The sequence below is a fragment of the Coregonus lavaretus genome (assembly GCF_964263955.1).
Source record: "Coregonus lavaretus genome assembly, contig: HAP1_SCAFFOLD_713, whole genome shotgun sequence".
In the NCBI taxonomy this organism is placed as follows: domain Eukaryota; kingdom Metazoa; phylum Chordata; class Actinopteri; order Salmoniformes; family Salmonidae; genus Coregonus; species Coregonus lavaretus.
The window spans coordinates 155,001-167,741 of record NW_028164877.1 but is presented as its reverse complement, the minus strand read 5'-3'; the positions used below and the strand labels follow the sequence as shown (position 1 = coordinate 167,741).

The window sequence follows — 12,741 nt, the reverse complement described above, 5'->3', positions numbered from 1 at the left end:
TGTGACAGGGGCTCACTGTGACAGGGGCTCACTGTGACAGGGGCTCACTGTGACAGGGGCTCACTGTGACAGGGGGCTCACTGTGACAGGGGGCTCACTGTGACAGGGGGCTCACTGTGACCGGGGGCTCACTGTGACCGGGGGCTCACTGTGACCGGGGGCTCACTGTGTTTGTTTTCCTCTGTAGATATTCCTCTTCCATGAAAAGCCTTGGCAACAAGTTCATGCATCTGACCAACTACAGCGTGAACAAGAAGAACTCTGAGTATCAGAGCAACGACAGTGACAAGGCCTGCCAGGGGCACAAGTGGTAAAGATGTTTTAATGGATATTACAAACTGGGAGGTTCCAGCCATGAATGCTGATTGGCTGACAGCCGTGGTATATCAGAACGTATACCACGGGTATGACAAAACATTTATTTGTACTGTTCTGATTACGTTCTTAACCAGTTTTATAATAGCAATAAGGCACCTTGGGGGTTTGTGGTATATGGTCAATATACCACGGCTAAGGGCTGTATCCAGGAACTCCGCCATGTGTCGTGCCTAAGAACGTCCCATAGCCGTGGTATATTGGCCATATACCACAAACCCCCAAGGTGCCTTATTGCTTAAATATATGCCATTTGGCAGACTCTTTTGTCCAAAGAGGCTTACATTCATGTGTGCATACATACATGTCACTAGCACATAACAGGGTTTTCATTCTATCATTGGACCGCTGGACTAACGTGTGTGTGTGTGTGTCCGTGTGTGTGTCCGTGTCTCCGTGTCCGTGTGTGTGTCCGTGTGTGTGTGTCCGTGTGTGTCCGTGTGTGTCCGTGTGTGTCCGTGTGTGTCCGTGTGTGTCCGTGTGTGTGTGTCCGTGTGTGTCTGTGTGTGTGTGTCCGTGTGTCCGTGTGTGTCTGTGTGTGTGTGTCCGTGTGTCCGTGTGTGTCCGTGTGTGTGTGTCCGTGTGTGTGTCCGTGTGTCCGTGTGTCCGTGTGTGTCCGTGTGTGTGTGTGTGTGTGTGTGTGTCCGTGTGTGTGTCCGTGTCTCCGTGTCCGTGTGTGTGTCCGTGTGTGTGTGTCCGTGTGTGTCCGTGTGTGTCCGTGTGTGTCCGTGTGTGTCCGTGTGTGTCCGTGTGTGTGTGTCCGTGTGTGTCTGTGTGTGTGTGTCCGTGTGTCCGTGTGTGTCTGTGTGTGTGTGTCCGTGTGTCCGTGTGTGTCTGTGTGTGTGTGTCCGTGTGTGTGTCCGTGTGTCCGTGTGTGTGTGTGTGTGTGTGTGTGTGTGTGTGTGTGTGTGTGTGTGTGTGGCAGGGCTCTGAAGGCGTTGTGGCATTACCTGGGTTCTAGGGGGGTCAACACTACGCTGATCTGGGAGAAGATCAAGGACATCGTCATGAAGACCATCATTGCGTAAGTCAGAGTTAAATACATCCCTTATTATAGTATATCTATGGTGTAAGTCAGAGTTAAATAAAACAGTATATCTATGGTGTAAGTCAGAGTTAAATAAAACAGTATATCTATGGTGTAAGTCAGAGTTAAATAAAACAGTATATCTATGGTGTAAGTCAGAGTTAAATAAAACAGTATATCTATGGTGTAAGTCAGAGTTAAATAAAACAGTATATCTATGGTGTAAGTCAGAGTTAAATAAAACAGTATATCTTTGGTGTAAGTCAGAGTTAAATAAAACAGTATATCTATGGTGTAAGTCAGAGTTAAATAAAACAGTATATCTATGGTGTAAGTCAGAGTTAAATGAAACAGTATATCTATGGTGTAAGTCAGAGTTAAATAAAACAGTATATCTATGGTGTAAGTCAGAGTTAAATAAAACAGTATATCTATGGTGTAAGTCTTTTTAATGTCCCAGAATAAGTAGGTGTTGCCCAATGACTGTAAAAAGAATGGACAAAGCATCGATCAGGTGACACCATTCATTCCTATGTGAAGACTCAATAGAAGCCAGATGAAGACCGATGGCGTCACATGGAGACATAACATGCACAGTTTGAGCCACTCCAGGAAGTGACGTTGGAGGCTAGCTCAGTGCTGTCATTGTATACAGTCTGTTCCTAAATTTGAGCCACACAAAAGTACGAATGACTACACTACATGACCAAAAGTATGTGGACACCTGCACGTCGAACATCTCATTCCAAAATCATGGGCATTATTATGGAGTTGGTCCCCCCCATTGCTGCTATAACAGCCTCCACTCTTCTGGGAAAGCTTTACACTAGATGTTGGAACATTGCTGCAGGGACTTGCTTCCATTCAGACACGAGCATTAGTGAGGTCGGACACTGATGTTGGGCGATTAGGCCTGGCTCGCAGTCGGTGTTCCAATTCATCCCAAAGGTGCTCGATGGGGTTGAGGTCAGGGCTCTGTGCAGGCCAGTCAAGTTCTTCCACACCGACCTCGACAAACCATTTCTGTATGGACCTCGCTTTGTGCACAGGGGCATTGTGATGCTGAAACAGGAAAGGGCCTTCCCCAAACTGCTGCCACAAAGTTGGAAGCACAGAATTGTCTAGAACAGGGGTGTCAAACTCATTTTAGCTCAGGGGCCACATGGAGGAAAATCTATTCCCAAGTGGGCCGGACCGGAAAAATCATGGTATATATAACTTAAAAACAACAACTTCAGATACGATCAACATACAACATAAAGCTGGAGCCTGAGGACAGTGTGTCCAAAATAGTACAAGCACAACATCACTATTAATCATAAAACACGTCAAGTTTATTTGAAAATTCTAAAGAAAAAGAACACACAAACACACAATGCCTCAGTGATTAACAGAACTGTTTCACAGATCACAGAACTATATCAGGGTGTCATTTCTCAGGCAAATGTAGATAAAAATAATGAAATCCTGTTCCCCAAACAAGTGCAAGAACCACAGAGTCAAGAATAGGTTAAATATACAAATAAAATAAAAACAATTAAAAACAATAGCACATCAACATAAAAACATATAAACATAAAGCTGGAGCCTGAGGACAGTGTCCAAAAGCACAACATTACTATTAATCATAAAACACCTCAAGTTATTTGAAAGTTCTGAGGACAAAGAACACACAAACACACAATGCCTCAGTGATTCACAGAAGTATATCACAGATCACAGAACTATATCAGGGTGTCATTTCTCAGGCAGAAATGTAGATAAAAATAATGAAATCCTGTTCCCCAAACAAGTGCAAGAACCACAGAGTCAAGAATAGGTTAAATATACAAATAAAATCAATTAAAAACAATAGCACATCAACATAAAAACATATAAACATAAATCTGAAAGCGTTGCTCAAACTCCCGTAACAGTCCCGTTATTTTATCTTTGAACCGCTTCATGTCTGCCACATGTTGGGTCGCGCACACATTTTTCAGACAGGGGAAGTGAGCTGCATCACCACCGGCAAGTTGCGTCTCCCACAATGACAGCTTCAACTTGAAAGAACGTATGCTGTCATAATACTGCGTGACAACTTTGTTGCGCCCTTGCAGCTGTTTGTTCAAGTTATTCAGGTGCTCTGTAACATCCACCATAAATGCAAGGTCCTGCATCCATTCTGCGGAATGAAATTCTAACACTGGTTTGCCCTTTTCTTCCATGAACTGTTCAATTTCTTCTCGTAAATCAAAGAAACGCCTCAGCACAGCACCTCGGCTTAACCATCTTACCTCAGTGTGGTATGGCAGGCCATAGATGTGGTCTTTCTCTCTGAGAAGGCTGTCAAACTGACGGTGATTCAGGCTTCTGGATCGGATGAAATTAACAGTTTGGATGACCACCTTCATGACGTTATCCATCTTTAATGACTTGCAACACAAAGCCTCCTGGTGCAAAATACAGTGAAAAGTCAAAAAATCACGTCCTCCATTTGCAGATTGCACTTTCTTTCTGAACTTTGTCACAACGCCTGCTTTTTTCCCGATCATTGAGGGCGCACCATCTGTAGCCAGGCTGACAGTGCGGGACCAGTCCACTCCGACCCTGTCCAGCGCGCCGACGAGTGCGGTAAAAATATCAGCTGCTGTCGTTGTATCTGTCATCGGCACCAACTCCACGAACTCCTCGGTGACGGTCAATGTGTCATCAACTCCGCGGATGAAAATGGCCAGTTGTGCAACATCTGTAATGTCCGTGCTTTCATCAATTGCAACCGAAAACGCAATAAATGACTTTATTTTTTGCTTCAACTGGCGTCAAAAATCCACTGAAAGTTCGGAAATCCTGTCTGCAACAGTGTTTCTTGTCAGGCTGATATTTGCAAAAGGCTGCCGCTTTTCAGGGCACACAATCTCCGCTGCCTTCATCATGCATGTTTTTACAAATTCACCCTCACTAAATGGTTTTGAAGCCACTGCGATTTCATTAGCAATGAGGTAGCTAGCTTTCACTGCAGCGTCACTGATGTCTCGGCTGTGAGTAAACACAGACTGCTGTTTCTTCAGACCCGCCAACAGTTCATTCACCTTCTCTCATCTCCGCTGTCCTTGAAAGTTGTCATATTTGTCGGCATGAAGACTCACATAGTGGCGACGAAGGTTATATTCTTTCAGCACTGCAACATGCTCTGAACACACCAAACATACAGCTTTCCCATTCAATTCCGTGAAGAAATAGGATGACCATTTTTCTTGGAACACTCTGCACTCTGCGTCCACTTTTCTCTTTTTTGACAGAGACATATTGGGGCAATGAGGGTGCCAAAGCACACAGTGTTAAAAGTAGAAGCCGTAATAAATATCGCGGGCAAAACAAAGTAGCTCATTGGCTGCACGTGCTTGACCTACTTGCTCTGCCCCGGTATAAACAGTTTGCTTGCTTAACACAATTGCTATTGCGCCATCCAGTGGACGCAATTGGAACAGCAGCTTATTTTATTGAAAAATTGCAGCGCATTTTTATACTTTACAAAAGTATTATTATTATTAGTATTATTTATTTTTTTCAAAATCATCTCGTCGGCCGGATTAAACCCGTTTACGGGCCTGATCCGGCCCGCGGGCCGGACGTTTGACACCCCTGGTCTAGAATGTCATTGTATGCTGTAGCGTTAAGATTTCCCTTCACTGGAACTAACGGGCCTAGCCCGAACCATTATTCCTCCTCCACCAAACTTTACAGTTGGCACTATGCATTTGGGCAGGTAGCGTTCTCCTGGCATCCGCCAAACTCAGATTCATCCATCGGACTGCCAGATGGTGAAGCGTGATTCATCACTCCAGAGAACGTGTTTCCACTGTTCCAGAGTCCAATGGTGGGCTTTACACCACTCCAGCCATGCTTGTCATTGAGCATGGTGATCTTAGACTTGTGTGTGGCTAATCGGCCATGGAAACCCATTTAATAAAGCTCCTGACGGTCCGTTATTGTGCTGACGTTGCTTCCAGAGGCAGTTTGGAACTCTGTAGTGAGTGTTGCAACCGAGGACAGATTATTTTTCCGTGCTTCAGCACTTGACGGTCCCGTTCCGTGAGCTTTTGTGGCCTACCACTTCACGGCTGAGCCGTTGTTGCTCCTAGACTTTTCCACTTCACAATAACAGCACTTATAGTTGACCAGGGCAGCTCTAGCAGGGCAGAAATTTGACAAACTGACTTGTTGGAAAGGTGGCATCCTATGACTATGAACTGACTAGTTGGAAAGGTGGCATCCTATGACTATGAACTGACTAGTTGGAAAGGTGACAGGATGTGTGCTCGATTTTATACACCTGTCAGCTCCTCCAAAAACAATTGTTCTCAATAAGTGATCTCACCCTGTCTAAATGGGATCTCACACCGTCTCACACCGTCTAAAAGGGATCTCACCCTCTCTAAAAGGGATCTCACCCTCTCTAAAAGGGATCTCACCCTCTCTAAAAGGGATCTCACCCTGTCTAAAAGGGATCTCACCCTGTCTAAAAGGGATCTCACCCTGTCTAAAAGTGCCCTCACCCTGTCTAAAAGTGCCCTCACCCTGTCTAAAAGGGACCTCGCCCTGTCTAAAAGTGACCTTGCCCTGTCTAAAAGTGACCTTGCCCTGTCTAAAAGTGACCTTGCCCTGTCTAAAAGTGACCTTGCCCTGTCTAAAAGGGACCTCGCCCTGTCTAAAAGGGACCTCGCCCTGTCTAAAAGGGACCTCGCCCTGTCTAAAAGTGACCTTGCCCTGTCTAAAAGTGCCCTCACCCTGTCTAAAAGGGACCTCGCCCTGTCTAAAAGTGACCTTGCCCTGTCTAAAAGTGACCTTGCCCTGTCTAAAAGTGACCTTGCCCTGTCTAAAAGGGATCTCACCCTGTCTAAAAGTGCCCTCACCCTGTCTAAAAGTGCCCTCACCCTGTCTAAAAGTGCCCTCACCCTGTCTAAAAGGGACCTCGCCCTGTCTAAAAGTGCCCTCACCCTGTCTAAAAGTGACCTTGCCCTGTCTAAAAGTGCCCTCACCCTGTCTAAAAGTGCCCTCACCCTGTCTAAAAGTGACCTCACCCTGTCTAAAAGTGCCCTCACCCTGTCTAAAAGTGCCCTCACCCTGTCTAAAAGTGCCCTCACCCTGTCTAAAAGGGACCTCGCCCTGTCTAAAAGTGACCTTGCCCTGTCTAAAAGTGACCTTGCCCTGTCTAAAAGTGACCTTGCCCTGTCTAAAAGTGACCTTGCCCTGTCTAAAAGTGACCTTGCCCTGTCTAAAAGGGACCTCGCCCTGTCTAAAAGGGACCTCGCCCTGTCTAAAAGGGATCTCGCCCTGTCTAAAAGTGACCTTGCCCTGTCTAAAAGTGACCTTGCCCTGTCTAAAAGGGACCTCGCCCTGTCTAAAAGGGACCTCGCCCTGTCTAAAAGTGACCTTGCCCTGTCTAAAAGGGACCTCGCCCTGTCTAAAAGTGACCTTGCCCTGTCTAAAAGTGACCTTGCCCTGTCTAAAAGGGACCTCGCCCTGTCTAAAAGGGACCTCGCCCTGTCTAAAAGGGATCTCGCACTGTCTAAAAGGGATCTCGCACTGTCTAATAGGGATCTCGCACTGTCTAAAAGGGATCTCGCACTGTCTAAAAGGGATCTCGCACTGTCTAAAAGGGATCTCGCACTGTCTAAAAGGGATCTCGCACTGTCTAAAAGGGATCTCGCACTGTCTAAAAGGGATCTCGCACTGTCTAAAAGGGATCTCGCACTGTCTAAAAGGGATCTCGCACTGTCTAAAAGGGATCTCGCACTGTCTAAAAGGGATCTCGCACTGTCTAAAAGGGATCTCGCACTGTCTAAAAGGGATCTCGCACTGTCTAAAAGGGATCTCGCACTGTCTAAAAGGGATCTCGCACTGTCTAAAAGGGATCTCGCACCGTCTAAAAGGGATCTCGCACCGTCTAAAAGGGATCTCGCACCGTCTAAAAGGGATCTCACACCGTCTAAAAGGGATCTCACACTGTCTCGCACCACCAATCCCAATCAAAAAGAGGTTCAGGTATGCAGCAGGGGGTCAGGGTTGGGGGATGCTCTGTCTGTTTCAATAAGCTAGAATCGGCTGTCACTCTTATTTTGGCTTCTAAATCAATGATTTGTTTGCAAGGAGGGACTTTTCAGACGGAAGAAAATTTCAGGTGGATGGTCATGTGACAGGGAGCAGTCCTTTAACTCCAGTTGAAGGCTGACTGATCCATAGAACTTGTTCTGTCTACCGTTTTAAAACAAGGACTGGTGTATTAGAAGTAGGGCTGTCAAACTATTTCAGTAATTAATCGAGTTAATGACATTAGTTAATTGCGATTTAATAAGAAATTGCTCAAATTTGACCCTAAAGAATTTAATTTCCCATTTTTAAAAGCAGTGTATTGAGTTAGAGGCACACTATGCTTTGGTTTTAAGGGACCGAAACACAATGATCAGAATGTTTTAACATTTTCACCATAAACAACACAGTCCCTGTTCAATTCAGCTATTAATGCTCCCAGTGTTTCAGCCTGCTCTCTCTATCAATGTTCACACACACACACACACACACACACAGCTTTAAGTACTCTTAAAGCTTCAGTCATTCTAAATTAGTGTGACTATAGGAAAAAATAACTGCCTCTCTGGATACAAAGAACAGAGCTTTTAAACTTGTCCAACAATGTTCTGAAAACACTGTAACCATCTGTACTGTTCAGATAACTTTACACACATAGGCCTCCACACCGTGACTCCCTCCCACACCCTCCCACCCGCTCTCACGCATCCCTTTTTCACACGCACAGTCATCCACAGCCCACTCTCGCGTATGCAGCCTACCTTTTTCACACGCACAGTCATCCACAGCCCACTCTCGCGTATGCAGCCTACCTTTTTCACACGCACAATCATCCACAGCCCACTCTCGCGTATGCAGCCTACCTTTTTCACACGCACAATCATCCACAGCCCACTCTCGCGTATGCAGCCTACCTTTTTCACACGCACAATCATCCACAGCCCACTCTCGCGTATGCAGCCTACCTTTTTCACACGCACAGTCATCCACAGCCCACTCTCGCGTATGCAGCCTACCTTTTTGAAGCATCTCTTTGAGTAACCTTCTGTGTGCATAGCCCAGTGAGTGGGTCAAGTTATCAGGTTGCTAGCTAGCTGGGTAGGTAACGTGACTAGCTAGCTGGGTAGGTAACGTGACTAGCTAGCTGGGTGGGTAACGTGACTAGCTAGCTGGGTAGGTAACGTGACTAGCTAGCTGGGTAGGTAACGTGACTAGCTAGCTGGGTAGGTAACGTGACTAGCTAGCTAAACAATGTTTGTTATCAAACCAAAAAAGAATGACAAGCGACGTGCACGAATCCGCAGCAGAAAGAAAAATCAGCTCCGGTAATATTGGTCTTAACTTGAAGATGATTTTGGCTAGAGGCACCAGTTTGGAAGGGATGTAGCTAGAGGCACCAGTTTGGAAGGGATGTAGCTAGAGGCACCAGTTTGGAAGGGATGTAGCTAGAGGCACCAGTTTGGAAGGGATGTAGCTAGAGGAGCCAGTTTGGAAGGGATGTAGCTAGAGGAGCCAGTTTGGAAGGGATGTAGCTAGAGGTGCCAGTTTGGAAGGGATGTAGCTAGAGGAGCCAGTTTGGAAGGGATGTAGCTAGAGGAGCCAGTTTGGAAGGGATGTAGCTAGAGGAGCCAGTTTGGAAGGGATGTAGCTAGAGGAGCCAGTTTGGAAGGGATGTAGCTAGAGGAGCCAGTTTGGAAGGGATGTAGCTAGAGGAGCCAGTTTGGAAGGGATGTAGCTAGATGAGCCAGTTTGGAAGGGATGTAGCTAGAGGAGCCAGTTTGGAAGGGATGTAGCTAGAGGAGCCAGTTTGGAAGGGATGTAGCTAGAGGAGCCAGTTTGGAAGGGATGGTTTGGAAGGGATGTAGCTAGAGGTGCCAGTTTGGAAGGGATGTAGCTAGAGGAGCCAGTTTGGAAGGGATGTAGCTAGAGGAGCCAGTTTGGAAGGGATGTAGCTAGAGGCACCAGTTTGGAAGGGATGTAGCTAGAGGAGCCAGTTTGGAAGGGATGTAGCTAGAGGTGCCAGTTTGGAAGGGATGTAGCTAGAGGAGCCAGTTTGGAAGGGATGTAGCTAGAGGCACCAGTTTGGAAGGGATGTAGCTAGAGGCACCAGTTTGGAAGGGATGTAGCTAGAGGCACCAGTTTGGAAGGGATGTAGCTAGAGGCACCAGTTTGGAAGGGATGTAGCTAGAGGAGCCAGTTTGGAAGGGATGTAGCTAGAGGAGCCAGTTTGGAAGGGATGTAGCTAGAGGAGCCAGTTTGGAAGGGATGTAGCTAGAGGAGCCAGTTTGGAAGGGATGTAGCTAGAGGAGCCAGTTTGGAAGGGATGTAGCTAGAGGTGCCAGTTTGGAAGGGATGTAGCTAGAGGTGCCAGTTTGGAAGGGATGTAGCTAGAGGAGCCAGTTTGGAAGGGATGTAGCTAGAGGAGCCAGTTTGGAAGGGATGTAGCTAGAGGTGCCAGTTTGGAAGGGATGTAGCTAGAGGAGCCAGTTTGGAAGGGATGTAGCTAGAGGAGCCAGTTTGGAAGGGATGTAGCTAGAGGTGCCAGTTTGGAAGGGATGTAGCTAGAGGAGCCAGTTTGGAAGGGATGTAGCTAGAGGTGCAAGCATTTATACTGAACAAAAATATAAACGCAACATGCAACAATTTCAACAATTTTACTGAGTTACAGTTCAGATAATGAAATCAGTCAATTGAAATAAATAAATTAGGCCCAGATCTATGGATTTCACATGACCGGTCAGGGGCGCAGCCATGGGTGGGTCTGGGAGGGCATAGGGCCCACCCACTGGGGAGCCTGGCCCAGCCAATCAGAATGAGTTTTTCCCCACAAAAGGGCTTTATTACAGACAGAAATACTCCTCGGTTTCATCAGCTGTCCAGGTGGCTGGTCTCAGATGATCCCGCAGGTGAAGAAGCCGGATGTGGCGGTCCTGGGCTGGCGTGGTGACACGTGGTCTGTGGAGGTCCTGGGCTGGCGTGGTTACACGTGGTCTGAGGAGGTCCTGGGCTGGCGTGGTGACACGTGGTCTGGGGAGGTCCTGGGCTGGCGTGGTGACACGTGGTCTGGGGAGGTCCTGGGCTGGCGTGGTGACACGTGGTCTGGGGAGGTCCTGGGCTGGCGTGGTGACACGTGGTCTGGGGAGGTCCTGGGCTGGCGTGGTGACACGTGGTCTGTGGAGGTCCTGGGCTGGCGTGGTTACACGTGGTCTGGGGAGGTCCTGGGCTGGCGTGGTGACACATGGTCTGGGGAGGTCCTGGGCTGGCGTGGTGACACGTGGTCTGCGGTTGTGAGGCCGGTAGGATGTAGTATAACATTCTCTAAAACGACTAATGGTAGAGAAATGAACATTCAATTCTCTGGCAACAGCTCTGGTGGACATTCCTGCTGTCAGCATGCCAATTGCACGCTCCCTCAACTTGAGACATCTGTGTTATTGTGTTGTGTGACACAACTGCACATTTTAGAGTGGCCTTTTATTGTCCCCAGCACAAGGTGCACCTGTGTAATGATCATGCTCTTTAATCAGCTTCTTGAAAGGAGACATGCTCACTAACAGGGATGTAAACTAATTTGTGGACACAATTTGAGAGAAATAAGCTTTTTTGTGCGTATGGAACATTTCTGCGATCTTTTCTTTTAGCTCATGAAACATGGGACCAACATTTTACATGTTGCGTTTATATTTTTGTTCAGTATAGTAGCTGTGGTCCGTGTTGCGGTTAAAAGGGTCCGTGTGGTAACACGTTTACTTAAAATGTTCTGTGCAGTGACGCGTTAACTTTGACAGCCCTAATTAGAAGGAATTATTTGTACCATGATTGTCCCCCCCCCCCCATTTCCTCATTCACTATAATGGGGGATCCTGTTTTCTGCAAACAATGCCTGCAGTACCGCGGTCGGCCTTGATCTTCCGTGGCTTCAATGAGAGGGCGCAGTCGTTCTCCTCTGGTCATTTATCGAATTCATTAATGCGTATCTTGGAAACCCTTTACTTAAAGCCTGCAGGTATAATGCTCTATAGCTTGTTATAAGCATATATGAGCCTTTATAATGTCTTCTAATATGTCTTGTAATATGTTCTCTCTCTATGTATCAGGTCTGACCCGTACGTGCAGTTATATAATGCTCTATAGCTTGTTATAAGCATGTATGAGCCTTTTATAATGTGTTCTAATAATGTTGTGTCTCTCTCTATGTATCAGGTCTGACCCGTATGTGAACACGCTGGTCAAGATGCACCTGCGTTCCCCCTACAGCTGTCATGAGCTGTTTGGCTTTGACGTCATGCTGGATGAGAACCTCAAGCCTTGGGTGCTGGAGGTCAACATATCACCAAGGTAACAAACAGCCTTCAGTACAGACCAGACAGGATTCCCTCCCTGTGGTAGGTAGCCTAGTGGCTAAGGAGTTGGACCTGTAGCCGAAAGGTAGTCGGTTAAAATCCCAAGCCAGGTGCTGGGAAAATAGGCCCTTAACCCCACAACGTGCTCTCCATCCAGGGGCAACGTGCTCTCCATCCAGGGGCAACGTGCTCTCCATCCAGGGGCAACGTGCTCTCCATCCAGGGGCAACGTGCTCTCCATCCAGGGGCAACGTGCTCTCCATCCAGAAAACCTCCAACTAGTTTTCTGAAAAAAACCTGGCGTTGTTTTGGGAATTTTGCAACTCTAGACACTTGTAATGGCAGTGGTATTTGTAACAGGCAGCACTAACATCATTTATCATCCTGTCCTGTGATCGTGTGAGCAGTGTTCTGTCCTGTGCCTCTCGCTGACTGTGCCAGTACCATCTTCCTCACTGACCTTCTCTTCTGTCCGAACAGTCTCCACTCCAACACAGCTCTGGACGTGGCCATTAAGGGTCAGATGATCAGAGATGTGTTGAACCTGGCTGGTTTCATTCTGCCCCAGAAAGAAGAGGTGCTTCCCTCCTGCAGCTCCACCAGCAGGTCAGTAGAGGGCACTACACGCTGGCGTCCACCATATCTTTTAGACCGTGTTTCCTAATCGATTGCTCCTGGGGACCTAAAGGTGTCAACATTTTACTGTTTACCTTGGCACTACACCTGACACCACTAATTAACTCATCATCAAAACCATTTATTAGTGGAATCATGTTTTTTTTTTCTCACTAGGAACCAAACGGAAGCAAATAATAATAATAATAATAATAATAATAATAATATGCCATTTAGCAGACGCTTTTATCCAATGGAATGAAACTGCGAGGGATATATCTGAATTTGTCCAATATAAATCGTTTTTCT

At 46.8% G+C, this 12,741-nt stretch overlaps 1 protein-coding gene across 1 annotated transcript in view; it reads left to right on the top strand.

Annotated features, from left to right (window-relative positions):
* LOC311116495 (uncharacterized protein) overlaps positions 1–12,741 on the top strand; it is a 34,461-nt gene that overhangs the window by 15,652 nt on the left and 6,068 nt on the right. Inside the window, exons 11-14 of the mRNA XM_084191574.1 lie at positions 188–310; positions 1,301–1,399; positions 11,678–11,812; positions 12,298–12,423. Of these exons, the coding sequence (XP_084047700.1) occupies positions 188–310; positions 1,301–1,399; positions 11,678–11,812; positions 12,298–12,423 (483 nt within the window). The remainder of the gene's footprint in view (positions 1–187; positions 311–1,300; positions 1,400–11,677; positions 11,813–12,297; positions 12,424–12,741) is intronic.